The following is a 27,689-nucleotide window of genomic DNA, read 5'->3' on the forward strand; positions in this document are numbered from 1 at the left end:
AATGTGATCGCTAACTGTATTAAAGTAGAAAATCATGTTAATTAGTGATTGGTATATGCTGCTAATTGTAGCTGTTGAAAATGTATAACAATGATGAACTCTAACTGATCTGGGAGTTTGTACATCAGCCTGACTAAGATGCATTCTCCCCTGCATATGCTTGAACAAACAGCTGTAAAGAATCTGAGTTCTGCCTGCTGTGTGGGTTTGCGAGAGGATAGAGCTCCTGTATCACCATCCGGGGGACTGGAGAGGGATTGAGCTCTGGATTTTCTACCATAACAAATATTGGTTAGATTCTCTCTTGTTGGAGATGGTCATTGCCTGGCAGGCACTTCTACGGCATGAATGTTACTTGTTACCTGTCAGCCCAAGCCTGGATATTGTCCAGGTCTTGCTGCATTTTGACATGGACTGCTTCAGTATCTGACGAGCCATGAATGGTGCTGCACATTGTGTGATCATCAACGAACATCCCCGCTTCTGGCCTAATGATGGAAGGAAGGTCATTGATGAAACAACTGAGGATGGTTGGGCCTAGGACACAACCCTGAGTAACTCCTGCAGTGTTGACCTGGAGCTGAGATGACGGACTTCCAACAACTACAACCATCTTCTTTTGTGCCAGGTATGACTCCAATCAGAGGAGAGTTTTCCTGCTGATTCCCATTGACTCTAGTTTTGCCATGGCTCTTTGATACTACACTTGGTCAAGTGCTGCCTTAATGCCACCATATCACCATTTACTTAAGCTCAAAGCTGCTCATTAGACATATTAGTGAACTGAATGTCATGGCTATGTAGTCCAGTGTCCTTGTTTTGTATCAAACTATTGAAATTTGTTCACTCAAGTAACTTCTATTCTATTTCTACACCCTAAAGAATTTACATTCCAGCAGAGTCTAATCAAGCAAGGTTAAATGAAAAGTCGAGCATAGTTTTGTGGTATGGTTGTTTCGGTATCTATCAGTAGCTTTCCCATTGCTGCAGGGGGCTTCCCAGGCACAGTTCATCACCTACAAATGTTCATCTACATTCAGAGAAACAAAATCATGAGCAGTTTCCAGGATAATTAAACTTACAGCATTAAACTATTCCATTATAGCCTTTCCACAAAAAAAAAACGGTGTGGATCACTTAAACTGCAGGGCCTCTGTTTTTCAGAGAAGGTTTTACCATCACTATCAATTCTAGGTTGGTGAATTCTCCGTGGCATGTTTTGTTTTAATTCTGTAATAGGCCCTCTGGTCAACTGGGCTGTGAAGAGAAATACGGTGGAAGAGAAAAGAAAGGTGTTAAATATCAGGAAAAAGTACAATACAAATGTCTCTCAGACATGGGCTGTGCCAACTTGATGGATGCACCTGGCGACTTTTCACTCATTCACAATTTTGATCACAAGCCACACACCAAGGAATTGGCCAATTCTTCCTTTCAGGAAAATTGTTGGTCACGTTAATGCAATCGGCACTAACCAATGTAAACGTTAACGGGGGAGCTACAGATAACATTGTCCTGGTCACTCAGGGAGCGTGTCTTATGAATACTCGACTGGAGCAGGATTAACTGTCAATCAATTCAATGTTAATTCAAATCAGGATGTGGAGATGCCGGTGTTGGACTGGGGTGAGCACAGTAAGAAGTCTTACAACACCAGGTTAAAGTCCAACAGGTTTGTTTCCAACACGAGCTTTCGGAGCACTGCTCCTTCCTCAGGTGAAGCTAAGTCGCACGTTCGGCAGCTCCCGCTAGGAATGGGCTTTTGGACTCTTTTTAGGGCCCCTAACGGAACTTTTTCGACGTCTCCCGGTGTGGGAAGGAGTCAGCTGAGGAAGGAGCAGTGCTCCGAAAGCTCGTGTTGGAAACAAACCTGTTGGACTTTAACCTGGTGTTGTAAGACTTCTTACTGAATTCAAATCTGAGTCCCAGTCTCAGGGCTGCAACGCTGAAGCCCCGCTCTCACTACCCAGGCCCTGCCCCTCCCTCCAGGCCCCACCCTTATAACCCAGACCCCGCCCTCATCACCCAGCCCTCTCTTCAGAACCCGCCCTTTTTGCCAGACCCCGCCCCTAGTATCATGGCTCCGCCTCATCTTCCTCCAGACCCCGCCCTTGCCACCTCGGCTCTCAGCCGCTCGAGCAGAACCTTTGAGTACGGACGCTTCAGCGCGGGGGAAAGTTGTGAGCGCTGCACTCGGGCTGCTGCTTCCGGTTAAGATGGCGCTGCAGGTTGGAGCTGTTTCACGTGTGGACGGTGGTGGAGCAGAAGCGGAGTTCAGCGGTAAATGAACATGAGCGGAGCCCCGGGAGTTCTTACTCTTCTTAAAGTCTAGGGAAAAGCCAGACGGAGCGGCTGCGGGAAGAGGAAGAGGTTTGCACCGTCAGAGCGCATTTACTTCACAGTTAAACCAGCTCCCAACCCTTCCCGCTCCGCATTGTTTGGACGATTTAGCCTAAACCCATCCTTTCTGCGCTTCTGGACTCCTTATTCTCTGTCTCTACTCTGTACTTGTTTGAACGTTCCCCTGTCTTCTCCATTTGGCTTTTGACATCATTGACAACTCCATCCTCTTTCACATTAAATTTTCACGCAGTCTTCTCAATTTGCATGGCAATGCGAATGGCACAGTGGTTAGCGCTGTTGCCTCAGCTCCAGGGACGCGGGTTCGATTCCAACCTTTGGTGACTGGAGTTTGTACGTTCTCCCTGTGTCTGTGTTGTTTCCTCCGGGTGCTCCGGTTTCCTCACACAGTCCAAAGATGTGCAGGGCAGGTGGATTGGCCATGATGTCCTTGGTGTCCAAAAATGTTAGGTTGGGTTACTAGTTTATTATTGTCACAAGTACACTTACCGTTAACACGACAATGAAGTTACTGTGAAAATCCCCTGGTCGCCACACTGGTGTCTGTTCAGGTACACAGAGCAAGAATTCAGAATGTACAATTCGCCTAACAAACATGTGTTTCGGGACTTGAGAGGAAACCGGAGCACCTGGAGGAAACCCATGCAGACTCCGCATAGACAGTGACCCAACTGGGGATCGAGCCCGGGACCCTGGTGCTGTGGCGCAACAGTGCTACCACTACAGGGATAGGCTGGAGGTGTGGGCTTAAGTAGGGTGCTCTTTCCAAGAACCGGTGCAGACTCAATGGGCTGAATGGCCCCCTACACTGTAAATTCTATGATACTATACTTCTACTGGTTTTGTTGTCACTAGCGAATCCCAGGGGCCCAGCTTCGACTCCCTTTTCACCGTCAGTGTGTAATCCTGGGCAACACAATCCAGAAACACAGATCAGCTTCCATGTATCTGTCAATAGGATCCAACTAAACACTGTGCCCCCCCCCCCCCCCCCCTTCATTAAATAAAAGACTTGCTACCATGTCAAATTGTTTAATATCAAGATTAGGATGGGCCTGATCTCGTCCAGTTAAATATTCACCAGACTGAGAACTTGCTACCTCCTGTGATCCACATCCTGTTTTGCAATGTTGTCCCTTTAATGCGGTTGTCCAATATATCGCTTATTTTATATTGGGCTATTTACCAAAACTACTCTGAAACCTGCACTTGTAGAGTTGTGAAGACTTATTAAAATTCTCATTGTTACCTTTGCTAGTTTCCTGTTGAATAATTAATTTTTTTCATAAGTCAGGAGTGCAATGGAATGTTCTCCACTTTGTCTGGATGAGTGCAGCTCCAACCAACTCGAGAAGCTCAACACCATCCAGGACAAAGCAGGCTGCTTGATTGCTACCCCTTCCACAAACATTTAATCCCTCCACCACCGACAAACAGTGTCAGCCGTGTGTACCATCTACAATATGCACTGCAATAACTTGGCAAGATTACTTGGGCAGCAGCTTCCAAACCCACGACTACTACCATCTAGAAGGACAAGGGCAGCAGATACCTGGGAGCCTCACCACCTAGAGGTTCTGCTCCAAGTCACTCACCACCCTGATTTGGAAATATAACTCTGTTCCTTTACTGTCGCTGTGTCAAAATCCTGGAACTCCCTCCCTAACAGCACTGCGAGTCCCTACACCTCGGGTCAGCAGTGATTCAAGAAGGCAGCTCACCCCCACTTTCTGAAGGGCAACTAGGGATGGGCAATACATGCTGGCCTAACCAGCGATGCCCACATCCTGTTAAAGAATTTTTTGAAAATTTGCAGGTTTCCACCAGAAATAGATTCAACTTATTGCTGACCAAGAATCTGATGCTATGAAATTTAAGATGCTCTGGACTGTTCCTCCTTGATTACGTAAAGATAATGTACTGAACAATTAATTCAGATGCTCGGTCGCTGTTGATGCTTTAAGCAGTTCACTTGTGTATGTATATTTGTAAGTGTCAAAATACATGGGGGGAAAAGGAAAGCATGATAAATGAAGGCCTGTGTCTTATGTTCAGGTATATATTGTACTTTAGTGTTGGTGCCACACTGATGGGTGTATTTGCTGGTGTTATTCAGTCTCAAGATTGCTTGGCATCCAGCACCATGCTTATTCCATTTGTACTAACTGAATGCAATCAGCATTCACCAGCATTCCCGTAACAGCCTCCCCGAACAGGCGCCGGAATGTGGCGACTAGGGGCTTTTCACAGTAACTTCATTTGAAGCCTACTCGTGACAAGCGATTTTCATTTTTCAGTGTGCCATTGATGTTTGTACTTTTTCATCACTTCCCAATCCCTTTGTCGCCTCTGCTTGTCCACCATCCTGTCCCAGACAAGTCACAACACCTCCAGCTTAGTCTTGGTAAGGCTGATTCCATTTTCTCTTACCCTGACTGCAAACTCGATTCATTTACCAGTGATTCCAAGCTTTTTCCTGGCCAGTCAGATTGATCAAGACATTTTGCAATCTTGATTTATGATTTGGCCTTGAACTAATGTTAAAGCTCAACAGCTTATCCATTCGTCTCTAAGGCCTTTTTATTTGCTTTTATTATCTGCTATCCTTGCTTCAAAGCTCCCCAAAACAATTGTCATCTAATTTACTCTGGCTCTTATTCTTCAGTCAATTCAGTATTCTTGGCCTTCTATAACTCCTTCCCCATCCTATCTGTGACATCTTTATCACACTATATCGCCTCCAAAGCTATTCTCCCCTTCCTTCACCTTAACAGTCAGCTCAGTTCTACTCCATGGAGCTTCCATTCTAAATTGCTGTCATTTTGCTCAAAAAATTATTCTCAAAAGCCTCCTGAATTCTTCCCCAGCTTGACATTAATTTTCATTGCGCCTATTTGTGAAGTGCTTGGGATGTTTTTGATGCTAACGGCATTTTGCATATGCAAGTTATTGTGACCACTGCAACAATTGAAACAGCCATGTTACCTTTTTTAAAAAAAAAATATTTTCTCTGTGTTGCCAGTGAAACATCTAATAGGGTGTGTTATACCATGATATTGATGAAGGCAGAAACAACTCTCCAGGTTCTGCACCTGAAATCGGCATTAGTGTCTTTGCCAATGTAACTAGGCAGGTTGAGGTCCCCTTTGTAAAGTTGTGCTGTCCTGCAAGGAAAACATGAACTGTATGTGGCCTAACCAGCAATATTTTTTTAAGGGACCAGTTTAAAAACAAAATGATACTTTGACTTTGGGACCGAGAGGTGCAGGAGCATTTCCCCTGGATTCATTACATTGCTGAAGACTGTTGTTGGCCCCTGCTTCCTCTTTTTCTCCTGGGAGTTAGCTGAAGACTGCTGCCAATAACCCAAACTTCAAATCCTTTTCACTGACAAATCACCTGGGGATGTGCATATGCAACTCACCAATCTTCTGTTTTAAAAGAAAAAGTGCCCTGGATACACCAAAATTTGTTCACTGTGCCTAGTTCACTCCAGTTTGTCAGCACAAATTAATTTCTAGGCTGTTGTATCTCGGATACATGTGAACACCACACCTGCAAGTTCCCCTCCAAGCCACTCGCCTCCTTGACTTGGAAATATTTCACAGTTCCTTTGCTGTCAGTTTTACAATATTTTGGAACTCCCTCACGAACAGCACTGTGGGTGTACCTACGCCACATGGACTGCAACAGTTCAGGAAGGCACTTACCATGGCTCCCCAACTGCACTGCGAGAATTGTAATGTATCACCTTAAAATCAGTAAACAGTTTTTAAGTGAGAGGCAGTGAGTTAGAAAAGTACACTAGCTTTTGTGACAGTGTCCCTGAAATACTGACCATCCATGCAGACATTTGAGTCAGGCTGCTCTACAGTAACGCAAGCCGCCTTAGTTTATTAGCTTTTCAAAAACATTTTTTTACAATTGTGAAGTGACAATTCTGTCAGCTATTTCTAGTTATTTCATACACTTTATTTAAGTCTTGAAATTTATGCTGCCTTTTAAAGGGCATGTTGTGCGATTTTATTTTGAAGATATGATGCAGGACCAACTGTAGTTTTCTCTCGCCTCTGAAACCATGAGGCAAGTGGAACTTGAAATGCTAGCACAGGCTGACTGTTCTCATTCCCCACCTGCCCTGGCCTCAGCCTACCTTATCTTTTGCTGTGCACAGAAAAGGTGCTTCTGGGCTTGGCAAAGGTGGCTTTCCACAGGACCAGGTTGGATGTGCTCACAGGAAATGGTTGTGCTGGCTACCTGACACACTCCCGCAGCCTTGTCTGTCCCCAAGTGGCCCTGATTATTATTATTAGAAGGGGCGCACAGTGTCTGCCGTTATGCTTGAGTCTTTTGCAATAGTACTGCAGGTTCTGGAGGACATATTGGATGCGGACGTCAGTCTTGCTATCTAATTTGATATATTAGCTATTTTGGTTTGACAGCACTGGAGCAGCCTAGTTCTTACGAGTTTCAGAAGAAAAGGCATCCTAGTACTTTTGAGTGTTAATCTGCTCAAACCCTGTGCTGAACTGCTCCTCTGTCAGCATGTTTGTTAATGTGACCAATCCGTACAATTTTCCCAGGAATTAATTCTAAAAGTCCGAAGTGTGCTGGCATATCATAGTACCTCTGAGCTACCTTCATAAAGAGCTGAAATAATCAAAAATATTCTATAATTGTCGGAATCTGTTGAGTATTCTTCAATGCGTTAAAGTTTATGTTTGCAAATCTAAATTCCTGTGACAGGCGATAAATCAGGGTGAGATTAATGTAGCCGGAATTCAGTTTTATAAAAAAAAAGTTTAAGATCTAAAGGCACAATACAAATTTCTAATTTTTCCATTTAAGTATTTCTAAGACGGTGTGAAAATTGCAACTTTGAGACTGCTGAACCTCTTGCTGACACTAGGTGTCAGCATTGCATCAAATTGAAATTCACGCGAGTGAATTCTTTATATTTAGAGCAAAAATATCTTCTGTTTTAGATTCTGATGGAGATCTTGGAAGTGACCGCTTCTCTTCATGTGAAGATGAGAAAAATCATGCTCCAGAGGCTGAACTTGAGGGGGAAACTGCAGACCCGAATCCAACAAATTCCAATGCTGGCTGGGCAGATGCTATGGCCAAAATTCTAAGAAAGAGAATACCTGAGAATAAACCAGCAATCCTTGCTAAAACTAAAGAGAAGCTGAAAGAAAAGCGGAGGCAGGTGATGTTGGAAAAGACGAGACAGGTATTGATTGCATTGCCCTCTTAAGATCTAAACTATTGAGATTTTTTGCTTGGGCCTAAAGTGATGAAATATGTCCATGCAAACTGAATTCTACATGGGAATAATGTACGGAACATCAGGCAAGTTCCATATTTACCAGAGTCATAGCATGTCGTTTGTAAAAAAAATTTTAAATTAAGTCAGAAAAATTCTTGATGTCAGCACTTTGTTTCTGCCTGTGCACTTGACTGGGGAAGAAAGTTACCCGCTGACGGTTTACACCTCAAAACAAGAATTGAAGGACCTTCAGGTTCTGATGTTAAACCGCACTGGCAAGTGGAGTATCTTTACTGGCAGATGGTAACTGTACCAAATGGTAAACCAAATGGATTTCTTTTACAGCCAAAGGTGATGTAGCTGTGGAACAAGTTACTAGGGAAGCCCATTGAAGCTGGCACTATAAATGGGTCTTCCACACAACTCTGTGTTTCTGGAGAAGGGAAGTTGACCAATTGAAAAAGCAGAAGCATTTTCTGTAGCATTTGTGCAATATGACCAGTGTAGCGTGAATACCCTCAATGAAAATGATTTTCAAATGCCAGGTGGTTTAATTTTGCTTTTCTGCACAAACAGCATTTGTTGTGACTGCTCCACTTTGTTTTAACACTTGCATATGTTTCACTGAACTTCCCGAATAAATGCTAAAGATTTTTGGGTTTTCCACATTTCTGAATTGTCAAGTGTACATAGCGTGTGAGATCCAGATAGTTGAGCTCACAGCTGTCACTATTTCCAGACATGTCCCATTTTGTCAGCTTTTTGTTCTTGATCTGAACATCAGCCGGGAGTGTGCAAAGTTCAAGAAGATGGACTAAGATGTGAATTGGGTTGGGCTTCCAACTCCAAGTCACTTGGAAATTAAACACTGCTTTAATCCTTTTTTTTTTCTTTCCTTATGATTTACCTGATTCAGTGATATAATGTAAAACGCGACTGTTGGAATTGTGTGGTGTATATGGGTAAGCTGTGTTGAATTTGTACTTGGAGAGCCACTGTGTTTACTGTTGACCAGTGTGGAATTACAAATGTTTGTCTTGGCCATTCATTTTAAGAAGGAGGGTTACTTTAGGGACGCTGGCAGTAGATCTGGAGGCAGCAATGCCATTTGAACCCTTCAATCACATTGTAAACCACAAACTTTAACATTTTGAAGAGTTTGTCAACAAACCCCCAAGATTGGATTGCTGCCAGTAACCCTGTACCAGACCTCCAGCATTTACGATGTTTAGTAGTAAATTCTGTTAAATGTACATAAGTTTCTAATATTTCTGGAATTCCAGTTAACGTGGCATGTGTGGAAAGAAGTGATTCTGAGGGGCATTGAGTGCTGTGGGTTAGCATATTCTTAACCTCTGGATTACAGGAGGGAAGTTTTCTTTTCCCTGAATATGGGGGTTCCAATGTGAAACAAGTTTGCCTGGCTCCATTGCCATTCCTGGTGGATATGGGCCGACCATATACAACTGCTTCTAATTCAGTTTAATTGATAATCTGGCAGGGACTGATGTCAGAAAAGAAAATCTTTTACTGGTGCAGTTGGGAGGATAGATACATTTATTATGTATCCAGCCTGATGCAGAATTGCTTGCGACTGACCAGTGTTGAATGGGGAAAGTCCTTCATTTTAGCCTCCTCATTTAACACAACATTTCATTTTCAGAGAAAGCTGCTTTGCTGGCACGAGTTGCAGCATGGTGTTTACAGATGCATTACAAATACCAGTAACTGTTTTGTTGAGGTTTTAGTTTTGCTGATACTGTGGTCTCACCAGTACACGACAAATGTTTGGATATTTAATACAGTCATTTATTCATCAGAAACCTTTAGATTTCTATGAAGTCAAGACATTATTCAACATGCTCTTAAATTAGCTTTCTTTGGCAGCTGGATAAAAGGAAAGAATGGGAGCAGATTGGCAGAGTGAAACCTGATGTCATTCGAGACCGAGAGGCTGAGAGAAACTTCCAGAAAATAGCCACCAGGTAGGTATTGTGCAGGCACAGTATTGAAGGGGGGTTTTATTTTGAATAAATACAACAGTAAACATGTAAGCATGAAAGCAGACTCCTCTTCCTTGATATCATGCCTTGGGATCTTTTGCATCCACCCATGAAAATGAAGCCGCGGTTTAATGCCTCCCTCAAAAGATACTCCCCCAGTAGAAATCTCAAACACTAGAGTCTCAATCATGATTTTTTTTATGCTCAATCCCTGGAATGGCATTTGAAACCAGAACTTTGAAAACAGATAGGTGAGGGTGCTACCAACTGAGGTAATTCCGTTGAATATCAAGGAGATGTAGTTGAAACTTACATTTTATTTCGCACCAATTTGTGGGCTAGCTAAGGTGGCATTTGGGTGACATGTTGAGCGCTGTTTTCCTACAGTCTGAAAGTAGGTTAAGCAGGACACAGACCCAACTGCTCTGCCAATTACATTATGTATTGAGGTTCCTCAATATTTGAGCTTTTGTTTTGGTGAGTGAGAGTATGGGAAAACGTGCAAATTGGGTAGAAACTCACCCATCTGTGTGAACTGGGTTGACGGAACTATTTGTTTAATATGCAGAGGTGTTGTGCAGCTATTTAATGCTGTGCGAAAGCACCAAACGAGTGTGGATGAAAAAATTAAAGAAGTCGGTGGGTCTGAACGAAAGCGTGCCAAATTAATGTCATCTGTCTCGAAGAAAGATTTCATCAATGTACTCCGAGAATCAGGACAGTATGTACATCAGAACTCAGCAGAAAGGACGGCTATTGGTGGAAAACGGGTATGTGGAATTTTGTATAAAACAGGTTTAATAGTTAGCAATGTGGCTGGGTGCTTTGTTTATTTATTTTGTACCATAGAGATATCAGTTACGAGGAACAGGAGGGGGTCTTTCCTTTTATTGTTCATTCACGTAAATAGATTTCACTGGCAAGGCTAACATTTAATGTCCCTTGAGAAGGTAGTGGTGAACCACCTTCTTGAACAGTGCATTCTTGTGGTGAGGATACTCTCACAGTGCTGTTACAGTGAGATTTTCAGTATTTTGACCCATTGATGATGAAGGAATGGTGAGAATTTCTAAATTGGGGGGGGGGGGGGGGGGCAATAAGCATCCTGGTGTTTTGCCCCCGAACCTATTCCACCTTTCGGTTAGATTATGGCTGATCTGTATCCCAACTCTATTTACTCACTTCATTCTGTAACTTTTAATATCCTGACCTAACAAAAAATGTTAGGTTTGAAATTTTCAATTTGTCTATCCTCGAGCATTTTACTCTGCCTTGGCAAGGCCAGAATTACACCCCAAACAACTCAGAATTTCCTTGTTAAAGAAGATAACTAGCCAGCAGTCTGCGTTTACCAGCTTTGGAGCAATAGAGTTATTAATTTATCATCGTCAGCAGCTTAGTGTCCTACTTGCAACTTTGTTTGGCAAATCTTTGCAGGTTATTCAGATAAATTGACTTCACAACAGTAGTCTTTTCCATTATTGAGTCTTAATGGGTTTTCTGCAAAATTATCAGTGGACCAATGGCTAGCAACAATATCTTTTTCTACTAAACACTGAGAATGGCTGTAACAGCACCTCAATATTCGCACGTTTCAGGCAACATTTCCCTCTCTGCCCTGTCGCAATTTGCAGTCACCTAAGGTTGTTTCTGGGATGCTGAAGTTCAATTAGTGAGGGTGGCTGAGGCAGCACATGGGTCCGTGGATCTGGTAATAGTAGTTGTATCTCAAGTGAAGTAATTGAACAGCGTTATATCATTACCCACAAGGTGTAATGGTGGCAAAGGAGCATCACTACCGAAGGCAGTAACTAAATGTCAAAAGTACTTCATTTGTCGTGGAGTGTCCTGAGGTTGTGAATAGTGCTCTATAAATACATGTTTTATTCCTCTGACAATTTAATTTAGATGTTAGACTGGTTCAGTTTGGACTGCTTACTTAGTTCCTTTTTGATTGCATCATTTAGTGATTTTGTATCTTGTATTTAAGAATTAAATCTAAAATGAAACAACTGATTACAGCCCAGATGCAACTGATTCATTGCTTTTTGTGGTCATTGTCAACTAATATTGAGCAGAAATGTTGAATAGTAATATAGTTAGACATGATGCATCCTGACCTATGGGGCGGGATCCTTTGGCCCCGTCGAATGTGGGTGTTCCTCAGCAACGGGGGCAGGCCCGAACAATGGGAAACCCCATTGGCCATGGCAGGAACGGAATATCCTACCATTGACAAAATTTACTTGCCGGGGTGGGTGGAAAACCCTGCCCTCTGAGTTTATTTTTAATGTTTGGTATTTGTAAAATTACTTGGCAGCTTAGAATCATAGAATTTACACTGCAGACGGAGGCCATTTGGCCCATCGAGTCTGCACCAGGTCTTGGAAAGAGCACCCAATCCAAGCCCACACCTCCACCTATCCCATAACCCAGTAACCCCATCCAACACTAAGGGACATTTTGAATACTAAGGGGAATTTATCATGGCCAATTCACCTAACCTGCACATCTTTGGACTGGGAGGAAACCAGAGCACCCGGAGGAAAGCCACGCACACATGGGGAGCACGAGCAGACTCCACACAGACAGTGACCCAAGCCGGGAATTGAACCTGGGACCCCGGAGCTGTGAAGCAATTGTGCTAACCACTATGCTACCGTGTTGCCCATGCTTGGGTCTGCAAGTGGATTTTTAAAATCTTTTAATTCATTTTGGGGGTGGGCATTGCCATTTGATAGAAATGATGTCCACTTGTTTTTTTTTCTTTAAAATGGAATTTGTTTTCAAGCGAAGTGTGGCCACTAAAATATTGGAAAGCTGATGGGATACATGTCGTACTTGCGTATCTGTTTTTCTAGTTTTTTATGCAGAGAAATACTCTGCAAGGTTTGAGGTTTGACTGTTTATCTTGTGATGAATGAGCTGTTGGCTGGAGTCAAATATTTGCTTTCATTGCTTCAAACTGTAGTCTTTTTTTCAGGTTTTGTTTGCCCAGATGGAAGTGACTGCCCCTGAGTATAAGCCAGAATAACTTTTATATAACTTAAGGTGTCTTTACCTCTAAGTGATTTTGTACTTGATATTTTGGGGGGGGGGCGGTCTGATTTTCTCCAACTTCTGTCAAGTACCAAAGCAATACTTAAGTAGAGTACTTTTCTTTTTGTAACTTGTAACCATTTTTTATTCTGTGTTTTAGTAAGTTTTTTTTTGAGGTATTATGTGTAATACTTAATTAGATTGTGGAGGGTTTTTCCAAAAGAAGATTGGGTGTTGTAATTAAATACTTCAAACTTATAAAGCTGAGCTTATGCGTACTAATACTGAAATATTTGGAAAGATTTGATGTGTTACCTAGCAACATGAGAGGACTGGGATTTTGCTGAGCTCATTTCTATATAGTGTAGTTAACTCTGTCTAGGCCAGTGCAGAAGGATACTTTGAACTGTAAAAACAGTAAGCAAACCAGCTGGATTACACTTTAAAAAAGTATAAATGCAGTCAGTGAAATAGAGACCCCTTTATGGATGCAAAGTTGAATTTTAAGTTGCACAATCTATTCAACCAATACAGGTAATTTCAAAGTTTGTTAAGGAGATAAATTCAACTTTGATGGTTTAAGTTGGCAGCATTTCGATATTAGAAAGAAGGTTTACACAAGTCTTTTAAGCATGTCTGACTGTTTTCTTGCCATTTCTGTCATGGATGATAATGCTACAAGGCAGTAATTTAAGGTATAGCGTTCTGGACAACATCATACCTTGAGATGTGCTGCAGGAGTGCAATGTAAACTGGGAAGAAGATCTTTTGTTTGGGCATTGCCTAACTGCAGTTTTGGCTGTGCACACTGCCGATACCACACCGTTCAGCGGTTAGAGCACTGGGCAGTGTAATATTGGCAATGTGCTCAGCCAAAACGGCAGTCAGAAGGTCCGAACCCGTGTCATTTTCATTAACATGCTGTGTTGGTGAGCTGTGGGCACCCAGCAGGCTGCCATTGGATTCGCTCATTGGAAAATGGCACAGCTAGGCCTGGGAAGAGGGTTGGGGTGTGGTCATGGAGGAGTGGCAAGACTGGGTGGGAAGATTTTCAAGCTGGTGCTCCAACAGGATCCATTTTTTTTAAATTTAAAACTTACCCTTTGGGAGTGGCTTCCAGTCATTAAGAATAGTTGCAGGGTCGACACTTAAAGAGATGGGATTGATGTACCTCTCCTGCTTCAATTATTGCAGTTGGAATTTTACTGCAGGTCTGTGTTCAGTTTACTTAACTAAGTAACCTCTTCCTCCTTTCGGGCAGGAGTGTTGAGCCCCAATTAAAGGCTGGCCTAATTCCTGATTGGGATAGGCAAACAGGCTGCAGGGTCCCTTTTGATCTCTCAATTGCCAGCCACTCCTGTTTGGACATGAAACAGGTGGCCAGCAGTTGAAGTTCTGCCCTTGCATCTTGGTTGCTGAAAGGAGGGTGTTAACATGAACCCACAAAATGTGTGAAATGTTAAATGCCACACTGGTTGAAGGATGTGTCTTGCATTCGTTTCTTCGGCTTCCATGAATTGACTGTTTCTTCAAAGACACAAAATTAAATAATCCTGACAGAATACTGGTTTTGTCATTGGTTGAACAGACATTTAATTTGGCAGAAAGCTATCATTGAATATTCCAATCTGATTGAAGTTATGCACAACTGTACTATGCCACTCTTTTAGGTGAAGAGAAGACTGTCTTACGTTGTGTTGCCATACAAAATGAAATCCAGCTGGCTTTGAACATTTTTCAATGAATCCACAGCTAGCCAGCGACTAAACCAAAGACTCAAATTGCATAATTTTGTCTGATTTGTTGAATAGAATCTGAACAACTGAGTAAAAATATATACTGCACTCTGTGGTTAGCTTATTGATCCCCAAGTAATAGCATCAGCAAAGCTGACCGTTATGTGGATATAGTGAATCATTTTGTTAAATTAGTCTTTTGTTTAAAAAAACTATGAATAGTTGACACATTTGACTTCTTATTTTCTCTGTCTTTCTTCCTTTTCCAGGTCGCACTGGCCTCTGCCAGTATCTCACTGCTTACCAATTGGTACAAATAAACCTTTGTAATGATCATGCAGATGCAGCACTTAAGTAGAACTTGCCAAACCCCATTTTCAGTAACTGTGGCTGTTCATTTGTACTGATTAGCACAAGTCCAATTTTATTCATGAAAACGCCAGTAGAATCTCCATTGTTTTCACTTCAATCTCATCTGTATTATTTTGGTGGAAATGAACAGCATGGAATAACCAAGTGCTATTCACCAGTGATTTAACAATATGATTAACTTTTTTGCCTCTCTGCAATATCCCATTTAGAACAGTAATGCTCTTAAAATCGTAAGGGAAAACTGTAACGGTATATTGGGTAAACAGGTATAATTGGCAATACTCTTCCAATTACAGAATGTCCCGTGACATTTGGAATATATTTGTTACTTCATGATTTAATTCATCACTTTAAATGTGTCAGACGTCTGATTGGATCTTTTTGGACTTTACTCGCAGCATTTTGGTGAACTTGGCTTTTGAACAACCAGCCTCACCTGTCCATTTCATTTGTGGTTATAAAAAGACATGGCAAATTTTTTGGAAGGACCACACATCAAACAGAGCAGGCTGTTGCAAATCCCAGGACATCTGATCAGGGACTGGTTTAGCACAGTGGGCTAAAAAGCTGGCTTGTAATGCAGAACAATGCCAGCAGCGCAGGTTCAATTCCCGTACGGGCTCCCCGAACAGGCACCGGAATGTGGCGACTAGGTGCTTTTCCCAATAACTTCATTGAAGCCTGCTTGTGACAATAAGCGATTATCTCAAGAGGATGTGAAAAGGTTAATAAAACCAATATTGCAAGATTCTAATATTATTACTGACTTCAAGAAGGGCAGTTGGAGGTGATCTCTAAAGGGGAGGCAGTTCAGCGGGCTCACTAGACAGCTGAAGCTGATTACGTTATAGCATTATGAAGCAGAGGAACCTATGATTTAGAAGTACAAGTATACTTGAGATGTTTTAAGTCAAATATGAATGATCAGGTGAGTTGTGTTATGGAGAGGGGAGAAAGAGACTGAAATTCTCAATTGGCTTTCCCTTCGATCTTTCATCACTGTAGTTTAATTTTAATAAGGCTGCTGCCTGTTGCCAAAACCCTTTTAGCGTGTGGTTAATAGAAAAGTCATCAGCAGACTTTAATGGATTTAAACACGGAGTATCATTTATTCACACACGCATACACCCTGGGAGGCATACGCTATATCAGGGGTGGGCAAACTACGGCCCGCGGGCCGCATGCGGCCCGCCAAAGGTATTTCTGCGGCCCACCAAGTCATTAAAAAAAAAAAATTTAAAAAAAATTTTTTTTTTTTTTTTTTAATTTTTTTTTAAAGGTTAATGGGTGGGGGGGCTGTTGGGTTACTTACTGGTATAGGGTGGATACGTTGACTTGAGTAGGGTGATCATTGCTTGGCACAACGCCGAGGGCCGAAGGGCCTGTTCTGTGCTGTACTGTTCTATGTTCTATATGAGGCGCCCACAATCATAACCGGGTGAAGTAATTATTTTACTTAATATACTATGCGGCCCTTTGTGAATTGTGAATTTCTGAATGCGGCCCTTGCACGGAAAAGTTTGCCCACCCCTGCGCTATATCAATCGCACAACACACACCCAAGAATGGTACAATTAAAGAAGTTGGTGCACTTGTACAAGTATTATTTCTACAGCAGAATAGTTAGCCATTCACATGCTAAGAGTCCAGTGAAGAAGGGGGCTTTTCCCACTCTGGAGTTGAAGTTCAGGTAGGTTTTGATGTCTGGGAGTCAAACATGGATTGATTGCAGGGTTCATTTGAAGTAAATATTGTTCAGGTTGTGTTGATAGGTCCTGATGGTTGTTGTAACCAGAGGTCTAATTTCTTACAGACAAAATCAAAGCTGTTTGAAACAGGTTAGAGGAGGCGTTTAAAATGCCTTTTCGGCCTCATGGGTCTTGATAAAGCAAGATCACACTGCCTTTCTTTACAGCTGTGATGTTATTGGTGTTCTGTAGTTTCCCCGGTGTCTCAGTTTTTGGACCACATGATGAATGGCCATTGATGCATGATGGAAGACAAATGATGGTCTAGGCTTTTCAGTTTTGTGATCAAAGGCATCTACATACAATAAATGATCTTTAGCATTTCATTTCGGATACTCAGTCTCCATAGCCCCCCTTTGTTACATGGCAGACCTGGAGTCAGAGATTCTGGGAGTTTATTATCTCTGTTTTGGAGTAAGCCTTGATAATGGTAGGTGTGAAATTTCATAGAAGAGTGCTATTTGGACATGCCCATTCAAGGGAGACCCACGTCCATTATAATCCACTTTTGAAGTTGCCAGAAAGCTTGCTGGGCTGTCAAAGTTGCAAACGTCAGGTGACCCCATGGCAGCCACCCTTCAGTTCATCATTTTAAAAGGAATACAATTTTTTAAATGTAACATCGTCATGGCTGTACTGGCATGACTGTTTTAGCGAGTTTAGAACAAATCCTAGACTAAACTTAGCACCAAGATTGCTTTCTTGTTCATTATTTATTTAAAGTTCTTCTACACTTTGTACGAACTGGGTGGGGAAATGGCCTCTGCATCTGTAAATAATTCTTTCAGGCATGAAGCTAAACTCAGTCTACCTGTTCGGTAGTTTAAATGAAGTTTAAGGATCTCATGGCAATGTTTGAAGAGCAGAAATTTCTTTTTGTCCTAGCCAACATTCCTTCCTCAACTAGTAGCACTGAAAACAAATGAACAGATCATTCATCTTGGTGATGTTTGTGAGAATTTTGTTATATCTAAAACAGCTGCTGCATTTATCATAGTGTTTCAAATAGAATCATTTGTATGAGTGAGATGTTCAATTGAGAACTCGATCTAAGGTACTACATAAAATTAAGGCTTTTTTTTTTAAGTTTAATGAAAACAGCGGATTGAAAAATAGGACAAATGGAAGCTGCAGTTTGAATGAATTGCTCTTGTAAAATTGTTGCATTTTAAAAGTTGTCCATGGGATCTCGTGGACATGGATAAATGTGATGTGGTTAAAATATGCCACAAAAAGTTAGCTTAAATCACGTGCAACAGCATTTGCTTCGTAACACAGCATATATATTTTCTGTATCAACTTGGTGTCAGTATGATTCAATTGGTAGCACACTCTGCTGTAGTTTTTATGTTCAAGTCTCACTCCAGGGCTTGAGTACATGAGCTAGGTTACCCTCAGTGCAGTACTTGGTGGAATGCTGCGTTATTGGATGTGTCATTCAAAGTCACGCCTTGCCCTCCAGTCATTTTCGCAGGGCAGGCAGGGAATTCTGTTATTTTGGCTGGTAGACTTCCCTGACCAAAAGTACCTGAAATACGAATAATCCGGTTGATCATCTCATTTACTGTTTATAAGTTCTTGCTGCACATGGATCGGCACCCCTGCTTAAGTAAGTAAGTGAAGAAGTAGTTTTTTTGATCTTGCGTTGATATTTTTCATTTGGTATAGGCATTTGGTTTGTAGTTGTCAATGCCAAGGATAGTCCTAACATCACATTGGGCATGTGGATAGGAAAGTAGCTTGTGAGGGAGCTATTGGATGCCTATCCTTCCGTTAATATGGATTCAGCTGGCTCCTAAACTGTTGAAAGGTCATCGGCCTGAAACATCAACTTTGTTTCTCTTTATAGATGCTGCCAGACCTGCTGAGTGTTTCTGGCATTTTCAATTTTTCTTTCGGATTTCCAGCATCTGCAGTATTTTGCTTTTGTCCCAAGCTGAGATTCTGGATCCAGTCTCAGGCTCTGAATTTGGAGCTTGACACTTCAATCAACAACAATCGGTTCATTCATAACCTGATTTTGTTTTTAAATTAAAAACCATGTTTTTTTGATATAGATCAAAATTTGAGGATTGTTGGGTTTAAAATAAGTTGTTTATGGCTTTCTTTGGCTCAGGAGAAGTAAACTTTGCCAGGTAGAAGAGATTCTTCCATTTTTCTGGCTTCACACATGGTTTTAATGCGAGTTGTAGTTTTGGTCCCTCCAACCAGAAGCAAGAGAAAAGAAATCTTGTAACTGGCTGCTGATCAGAGCAACTCCAACTGTTGTGCTTTGCATTTGATCTGTTCATGAAGTTTTGGCATGGATCCTGATGGAAAGGAAAGAATGTCAAGTATAGAGCCATGAACCAAACTAAACTATTGGAAAAAAATATGCTGCAGGAGATCAGTAAAATAGCTACTCTTGTCATTGAAAAGCCTCATTAAAAATGTTGTATAGCACAAAAATCCTTGGCCCAAATAACTAATGTTAACGGCGCTGATTGTTTTGCATTTGACATTGGGATTTTTCAGCTAATCACAAACCCTTTCGCTTGACCGATATGAATTTTCAAATTTCCAATGGGCATGCATTGCCGAACCACCCATTAAGCTATTCATTTATTTTTCTCTCAAACTAAGCTATCTGGAGATGACAACTATTACAGATCAAACCACTTGCAGTTTCTTCATTGTGTTCAGTCCTTTATTTCCATAAAACCAGTGCCTATGATTAACGTTCGCAACTTAATACACGTCTCTGTGAAAAGAAAACACAAAATATACCCTTAAAATTATTTAATGGTGGAAATTCGTGAGGAGGTTTTCCTAAGTAGGCCTAATTTTGACATTTCACAGGGGAGGCACAGATCCAAAAGTAAATTTTCCCCTTTTCAGTGTTTTACATAGCTTAAGCTTAAGTTTTTTTCTTAAAAAACTGAACTTATGCTATTCTGGATAAGGTTTTCTTGGCAGTACGAAGGAATGATGTGTACTTCGGAGAAAAAGGTTATTGGCTTGGATTGTGTGATCAGTGGAAGACGGATTATGCTGGCATTTTGCTACATTTACGGCTACCCATACACTTTTTTTGTGGGCTTTTGCATGACGGATTACAGCTCTTGGAGATCCATTTTAGTTTGATGCTCCACTCAAGGCGTCGGGGACCTGTGCGAACAACAACGTGTTTTGAACCAATGAGATTGAGACGTACTTATAGAGAGACAGTTTCAAGCAGGAAGAAAATGGGAAATGCTGGAAAAACTCAGCAAGTCCGGCAGGCTTTGCAGAGAAAGGACAGAGTTAATGTTTTGAATCCTCTGGCTTCAGAGTTAAAGAGGGAAAATGTGCTGGGTTTTATACTGTTTAAAAGGGAGTGGTGCAGGTGGAGCAAAATAGAATTTCAGGGATAGGTTCCTACCTATCCTTGCCCTTCAATGTTGCTCCACCCCCTGTTAAACAGTATAACATCCATCCATTTCTCCCTCCTGAGCTCTGCAGATGAGTTGTACGGATTCAAAACGTTAACTGTTTCTCTCCAGACGTGCTGAGATTTTCCGGCATTTTCTGTTTTCATTTCAGGCTATTTTTCATGTATTTTAGTGCTGATTCTCTTGGTAAGGTATTGCTGTAATGAAGCTTGTGGAGGCCCAGGGCAACTTTGACAGCGACTTTCTGATTTGCAGAATTACACATCGTGTTCGCCATAATTATGCTGAGCGCTGATAATCGTTGCGATGCAAAAATGATGAATTGTGAAGCTATTGTGGAAATACCTATCTACTGGGAAAGAAAGTGGTGAAGATGTATTTTATAATCATGCAGACATGTGAGGAAAGAAAGTTTAAAGAGGGGTTGGGGCTAGGGAATGACTTGGTCCTATTTGTGCCAGATGCTTAATGCTAATTTATCAAAAGGTTATGCCATCAGCAAATTGCAAATAGACTTGCACTTGCTGCATAGCTCCATGGTATGTATCTCTACTACTGCAAGGACAACAAGATTGAGCAGCTCTGCCCCAGAAGATATTGCCTAGTAATACTAAACCAAATAAAAGCCCCAAGTTCAATTTCTTGTCTGTGATGAGTTGACTTATGTCATAATGGGGTAATAATTTGGATACAAGGTTTACAATAGAATCGAAAATTCATTGGGGCTCTTGCTCTTGATCACTATTTGATTTGATTTAGATTTATTGTCACGTGTACCGAGGAACAGTGAAAAGTATTGTTCTGTGTACAGTCGAGGCAGGTCACTCCATACATGAAAAACATTAGACATACGATAAATACTCAATGTTAATACATAGACATCAGGTGAAGCATATGGAATGCAGTGCTACTCAGTAGAGAAGATGCGTAGGAAGATCAGTTCAGTTTTTCGGAGGGTCATTCAGGAGACTGGTAACAACGGGGAAGAAGCTGTTTTTGAATCTGTTAGTGCATGTTCTCAGACTTTTGTATCTTCTGCCCGATGGAAGAGAGAATAACCTGGGTGGGAGGGTCTTTGATTATGCTGCCGTCTTTCCGAAGGCAGAGGGAGGTGTCGACAGAGTTAATGGACGAGAGGTGGGTTTGCATATGGACTGGGCTGTGTTCACAATTCTGTAGTTTCTTACGGTCTTGGGCCGAGCAGTTGCCATACCAGGCTGTGTTGCATTCTATGGTGCATCTGTAAATATTGGTAAGAGTCAATGTGGACATGCCGAATTTCCTTAGTTTCCTGAAGAAGTATAGGCACTGTTGTGCTTTCTTGGTCGGAGCGCTGATGTGGGTGGACGAGGACTTTGTTGGTGATATTTACACCCTGGAATTTGAGGTGGTCAACCACCTCCACCTCAGCACCATTGGTACAGACAGGGCTGTGTATGATACTTTGATGCCTGAAATCGATGACCAGCTCTTTAGTTTTGCTGACATTGAGGGAGAGATTGTTGTCGTTGCACGATGCCAGTAGGTTCTCTATCTCCCTCCTGTACTATTTGGTGATGCTGGCTGGATAGTGCAGCTGGAAAGCGCTCGTATGAAGACAGGATCTGACTTGGTTGTGGTGCCCTCTGTGCTGGAAAGCCCAATAATATTCACTATCTAGGCACAGTTGAAGAAAAATGTGCACCTTGGGTGGATTGGCAATGCTAAGTTGCCCTTACTGTCCAGAAAGGTTAGGTGGGGTTACGGGAATAGGGTAGAGGTGTGGGCTTGGGTAGGGTGCTCTTTCCAAGGGCTGGTGCAGACTCGATGGGTCGAATGGCCTCCTTCTGCACTGTAAATTCTATGATCTATGGATGGTCACTTTGCCAAGGAATTAGTCGTGCCTGTATGAGCATGCCCTGGCAAGAGGGGGTGCCAATAGAAGAGGAGGCAGCACTTGGGTTTGTGAACAGCCTTGTTTATGCTGTTTTTGAACATTGGTTGTGCTTGTGATTACATCAGAGCTCCAGCTTCTCCTGGAGAATTAATGATGACAGCCTTAAACTCCATTTGAAAACAATTCAATGTTTGTGTTTTTTTAGTAGCTTCTACACTGTTCTTGAATCTTTTAACTGCAGTAATGATTGCCAAAATACATTTTCCACATGTGTATGTGCAGTCACTAAATGACCACAATTTTGTGTGGTTATAAATTTCATAATTTCACATGGAGGGTCCTTTATAGTGGCTATAATTGTTGCACAGACCCTTAAACTGCATCAACACCTCCTGGTAATTTAGCATTCCCTTAGAATCCTAAAGAACCTAATCTATACCGTGCCTGTATCATTGCATGGAATACACTGTCATAAGATACGGGTGTTAATACTGACCAGTGGGCATGGTGATCCATGTATTGTGGTTTTGCGAGGTTTGAAGGGGCATCTCGGATATATTGGGTGTAAGATTCAAGAGCCATCTGCCTTGCAATTACCCACAGCTCTTGCCAGGTTCCAGGTTTCTTTAGAAGCATGCTAAGAAGAAGAAAAAAATTGTTATCGAAGAAAAATGAGAAAGACCATTAAGCTGTGGGTATGTAAGAATGTTCAAAACTAGCCTACAATGAAAGGCCTTCCTTCGGGTGGTGAGAAAGGTTCATTCAGCAACACTTAATTACAAAAACATTCTTCAAGGCTAAGATCCCACTTCAAAATCTTTGCTGCAAAAACAACACTCTTCGTGTTTTTATTTTAGATTTTCGTGTTATCTGCTTTAATGCTTCCGTGTTGCTGTAGGTTCTAACGGCGCAGAAAAGGGATTTATTTTCCCAGCAGACGAGCAAGCTGGTGCAGTGAGTAAATTTTGTACAGTGGGGCGGTGAAATGCTGAAAGGCGCCTCAGCGTGGCGCTCCAGTTCCACCTTAATCCTGCCCGTGTCTCGTATTCTGTTCACATATCCAGTTGTAAAATAGTAACTCTTGAGAAAAGGGAGTTGAAGGAGAACTCGCGGCTGATTTCAACTACAGAGCCGGATGCCTCTAGTTTTGAACACAAATATAGGAAATGTTGTACAAGATTGCTTCCGCTTGAACTAACCGACCGCAAGAGAATGAATTAGTGCCATGATAACAACGCTAGACTCCCAGCACAGATCTATATTATAGTCATCAGACTTCCTAAACGCCAGCTTTGTGCCATGTGATGCAATGTAGCGTATAAAGGAAATTTGGTTTTAGAGATCGAAAGAAATATTGTATCGTTTTCAAGAGGGTTAATTAGATCCAATGCTCTGTATGGGATCGCTTTGGCAGGAAATATTCAGATGAGCCAGCACCTGGGGGTTAAAAATTCCATCAGATGGGTGTCCAAACTGCCAGGATTAATGAGAAGGGAGTTTTCAACGCTCACTTGTGTTTTGATTCTATTTCATGATGAACTTGTCTATTTCAGGTTGAAGTTAAATCCGAGGATAGTGCAACATGGAACATATTACGTGATGACTTCATGATGGGAGCTGCGATGAAAGACTGGGATAAAGAGAGTGACATGGAGGAGGAGACAAAACCCCTTGGAGGTGTGGAGGAAAGTGATTCAGACCGATAAACCGTGTGGCCATTTGTACTTCTTGGTGTAAACCAACCTGGACTGCAATAATGCTCATTCTGTGAATGTGTGAAATTGTGTGCGGGATGGGGAGCGAACTGCCTTTTTTTGAATAAAGCATTGTTTCGTACCAAGGACTTCGAAATAAACGTGTTCCAAATGCATCCATCCCGCCCTACCCTGTGTACAAATTCCTTCGGTACTGAGTGAGAATGTGGAATCCATGCTGCTTGGAATAGCAATGTGAAGTTGAGTATTGCAAGGTGATGCTTGCTCGAATGTTATCCACCTTTAAGGGGCTGATCCTTGCCAGAGATGCACTAATCATTCATTCTCCCTGAGACAAAACGGACTCTTGTTACCGCTTTGTACCGTGTAACAAGCATCTGAGCTTCGCACACAAGAGGAACAATGTTGGAGTTACTCCGGGAAATGGGGCGAGTACAGGAACCCACAGAGTAATGGGGAAAAAGGGCCAGTTAATCCAGGGGATGAGAGGCTGCAGGAATCCATTACCCGTCTACTGTCCTGCCTTTGGATCTTTAACATCCACCTGAACAGCCAGAACATCTTAGTGAAGTATCAGCACTCTGCTGAGAACGATCAATGACTTTGTGCCGTCCTGGGGAGGGGTTCCTCCTCTAAAAGAGAGACGTGTATAAAATGTGTCTAAATGTGTAGCACTCACTGCTGATCCCCGCGTGTATGCTTCGCACACGGCGGCAAATGTCCATTCCTGAGGTCAGTGTGTGTGTTGAGTAAATGCTGGATCCTGGAGCGAGGTTGCTGGAGAGACTGGCATTTGCTTTGTGTGAGCTGTTTTATTTGACTGCACGGGGCTTTTTTTTTGAAGGCAGGATTCCAGTGGCGCTGCCGAGTCTGAATCACTTTATATCCCCCCCCCCCCCCCCCCCTTACGATGTGGAAATATTTGTCCAACTGTCTTGTTGGTTTAGAAACGGAACTAGCCGTCCCACTGTCTACTCGAATGTTCTGAGTCACGGAGGTGGACGATTCCTCAAATGATCAGGATTGCTAGCTGCTGCACTCTATGCAAACGGCCCATGTGGCGCCCCTTCTGGGCCCTAGCGCCCTTCTCTATTCCCATCATTTCGATTTTTTAAAAAACATTTTTTGTTTTAAATCTGAGGCGACTTCGAGCTGTGTCCTTTTCAAACATGAGTTGAAGTGACGAGACAGAAGGGCTGTGGAAGAAACAACCGGGTAGTTAGTTACTCCTCCCCTTTAATATTGTCAAACTCGCAGCGTTGAACAGTCCACAAGAAGTTGCATAAGTGCAGAAAGTCTAAACTGGAGTTTGCAACAGGTCCCTGGATGGAAACGTTCCGGGTGAGAGAAGCGCCAGGTCTCCGTGACAGAGGCTTCTGGCCATGACTCACGCGACTCGAGTTCATCCCCGCTGGGTTTGCGTGTGCATCTCTTTGATCTGTTCCCTCCCTCTCAGTTTGAGAGGATCGCATTTTCCTTCATGCTGGCCGGCTTTTGTCTGTGGAGAAATGCTGCCGGGGTGGGGAGTAAGCACGGTGCCGCTGTGCGGCTCTCTGATGCCACACGTGTTGAACAGTTCCAGTGCACTTTCATGTTTTGAGTTGGCCCGTGATTACCGCCAACCGCTTTAATTTATTTATTTATTTGCTGCGGCTTGTAGCTTAAGGTGGTCACCCAACGAAGTGGCGATCCCAGGGCTGTTTAAACATTTGTTGCTGCCACCAAGGGTTTGCACCTTTAACCACACTCACCACCCTTCAATGCCCCTGCCTCATTGATACAGATCAGGGTGAATACATCTTAATCCTATCTCGCCAGAGAAAACATTCCAGCTCCAGACATTGGCTGTGTCTGGCTACGGTCCGTAGAATTGTGCCCACTGCCTGCCTCTTCCACCCCCGCCCCCGGGGAAGGGGGCTCGCTGGACATTTCCTGTTAAATCCCATCTGGTGTAGCAGTTTGGGAAGCAGAGCCCCCTCGCCCCCCAAAAGCGGGTGGGTACCAAGAGACCGTCCACTTGGCTGGCTTCGCTGTGTTACCCTTTTCCACAAAGTCGGCGTTTCAAAGTCCAATACTGGGTCCGCTTGAGGTTGGACCGGGCAGGAATAATAATAATCTTTATTAGTATCACAAAATCGGCTTACATCAACACTGCAATGAAGTTACAGTAAAAAGCCCCTAATCACCACACTAACAGCATACTAAAAGGATGGGGGCGTGGAGAGGGGAGCCCTTGCTTGGGGGGAGCCCTTGGGTGGGAGCCTTTGGGTGGGTGGGGGGAGCCCTTGGGTGAGAGGGACAGGGAGTGGGTTGGCGCTAGGACAGCGCGGGGGGCTTGGAGCTGCCTCTGGGTAGCCCTGTTAACGAATGCTGAGGAATCTTCCGTCGGTCGGACCCCCGCGTCATTCCATGGAGGCAACACGTGGTAAATGAGCCATTATAAAGGCCTCCTGGTAACAGCCCTGATGTTATCTGCTGGCAAGTCGCTCTCTAACACGCACACTGTACACACTCTGTCTCTCTCTCACTCTCAGCCTGGGCTCTCTCAGACTAGGATGGAGCAGCAAAAGTAACGGTTCGCGGAATGACTTGAGGCTCCTGCTTGAGATTTTAAAAAATATATATAAACTTTTGCTTTTCAATCTCTTGCCAGCCTCTCCCGTCCCCCCACTTTTTTGGAGGAAAAAAGAAATCGAACTTAAGCTTTTTGCCAAATTATTTTTTTTAATATATGTGCGTGTATTTGTGTCAGATTCTCTCCTATTTTTGTCACTTCACCCCGGACTCCAGGCGATTCAGGAGAGTTCAGGAGCCCTGGTGGAATAAAGCTGCTGTTTTATTGACATCTTTATAACTGGAGACAGGCAAAGGCGCTGGAGAGACAGAGAGAGAGAGGGAGAGGGAAGTTTGGGAGAAGCTAAAAAGATTTCCTCAGGACTGCGATGGAGTGAGAAGGTGTGTTTATCTTCGGCAGAAAGGCAACGTTAGCGCCCGGGACTGCAGCTGCAGCGAGACTTTGGCAAGTCACTGAATAGTGCACAGGACTTGGGAGTCGAGCTTAAACAATAGCAACAATAAACGTGCCTATCCTCTATTTTATTTGTTGTTTTGTGGTTAAATATTTAACTTGTTTTGTTTTCGCCTGACGATCACGATCTGCAGCTGAATTTTTTTCTGCCCCCCCCCCCCCCCCCCCCCCTCTCCTCTCTCTCTCCAACTTTCCAGCTGCCCAGCTTTGAAAATGCACTACTCCATTTTCACTGTTTTCCTCACGCTGGATTTTGCCATGATCGCCGCTTGCCTGTCGACCTGCAACACCCTCGACATGGAACAGTTCATGAAGAAGAGGATCGAAGCCATCCGAGGGCAGATCCTCAGCAAACTCAAACTCACCAACCCCCCGGAACATTACCCGGAGCCGGAGGAGGTCTCCACCGAGGTGCTGGCGATTTACAACAGCACCAGGGATTTGCTTCTGGAGAAGGCGAACGAGAGGGCTGCCACTTGCGAACGGGAGAGGAGCGAAGAGGAGTACTACGCCAAAGAGGTTTACAAGATTGACACGAACCCATTGAACCATCCTGAAAGTAAGACACGAGTGGTCATTTAAAGAGGTCGCGTCCCTTTTTGCCAGTTTACAGGAGGCTGTGATGTATTTATCAAGCGAAATCCTCCTTAAATCTACTATTCCTAATACCCCAGTTTGGCTAAACCTGTATGATTGGCGAAGTTTCATTTAAAATAACAGTCTGATAGTTTTAATATCCTACCTGTGCTATCAAAAAGGGATGCGGTTCCTCTTTAAGACGAAACCCCGTTTTGCATGCACCATCAAAAAAGTTCAGTGGGCAGCGTATTCGCGCGTTATATTTTATGTAATATGTTCTGTGCGGCATCTGAAGTGCAGCTTTCGCTCATTTGCAGAGCGAAGTGACACGATTTGGGGGAGGGTGGTGGTGGATATACCAACGGCATGTTTTGGTTGGGCTTATTTTTCTTTGTCGCGGTGATTTTGAGGGCTAAGGGGGTCGATGGCTCGAGCCAGCGGTTAGACCGGTCCTGCACAGTATCCCGTGGCAACGGTGTCAAAAATATTCACCACACAACCCAGAACCTGCTGTCTTCAGTGGAAATGTTGAAATTCCAAGACAGGTGCTGTG

General features: G+C 43.0%; 2 protein-coding genes and 1 long non-coding RNA gene across 5 annotated transcripts in view; 2 read left to right on the top strand and 1 right to left on the bottom strand.

The window, feature by feature from the left end:
• The first annotated feature begins 2,116 nt into the window (after positions 1–2,116).
• rrp15 (ribosomal RNA processing 15 homolog) lies at positions 2,117–23,688 on the top strand. The gene is made up of 5 exons (XM_038811907.1): positions 2,117–2,280; positions 7,347–7,594; positions 9,518–9,615; positions 10,202–10,403; positions 23,368–23,688. Exons 1-5 carry the CDS (start codon positions 2,217–2,219, stop codon positions 23,518–23,520), a joined length of 765 nt encoding a protein of 254 aa, XP_038667835.1. The 5' UTR covers positions 2,117–2,216; the 3' UTR covers positions 23,521–23,688.
• LOC119973571 lies at positions 16,320–27,468 on the bottom strand. 3 transcript variants are annotated; one of them, XR_005462351.1, is made up of 3 exons: positions 27,300–27,468; positions 22,311–22,451; positions 16,320–18,837 (listed from the first exon to the last, which is right to left on the bottom strand). It is a non-coding gene; the product is annotated as an uncharacterized LOC119973571 (long non-coding RNA). The 3 variants fall into 3 exon arrangements; XR_005462353.1 differs by having other exon boundaries at positions 16,320–19,268; XR_005462352.1 differs by lacking the exon at positions 27,300–27,468 and adding an exon at positions 24,209–24,635.
• tgfb2 (transforming growth factor, beta 2) overlaps positions 25,996–27,689 on the top strand; it is a 92,758-nt gene continuing 91,064 nt past the window's right edge. Inside the window, exons 1-2 of the mRNA XM_038811894.1 lie at positions 25,996–26,484; positions 26,755–27,116. Coding sequence (XP_038667822.1) covers positions 26,771–27,116 — 346 coding nt within the window. The 5' untranslated portion in view covers positions 25,996–26,484; positions 26,755–26,770. The remainder of the gene's footprint in view (positions 26,485–26,754; positions 27,117–27,689) is intronic.

The sequence above is a fragment of the Scyliorhinus canicula genome, chromosome 1 (assembly GCF_902713615.1).
Source record: "Scyliorhinus canicula chromosome 1, sScyCan1.1, whole genome shotgun sequence".
In the NCBI taxonomy this organism is placed as follows: Eukaryota; Metazoa; Chordata; class Chondrichthyes; order Carcharhiniformes; family Scyliorhinidae; genus Scyliorhinus; species Scyliorhinus canicula.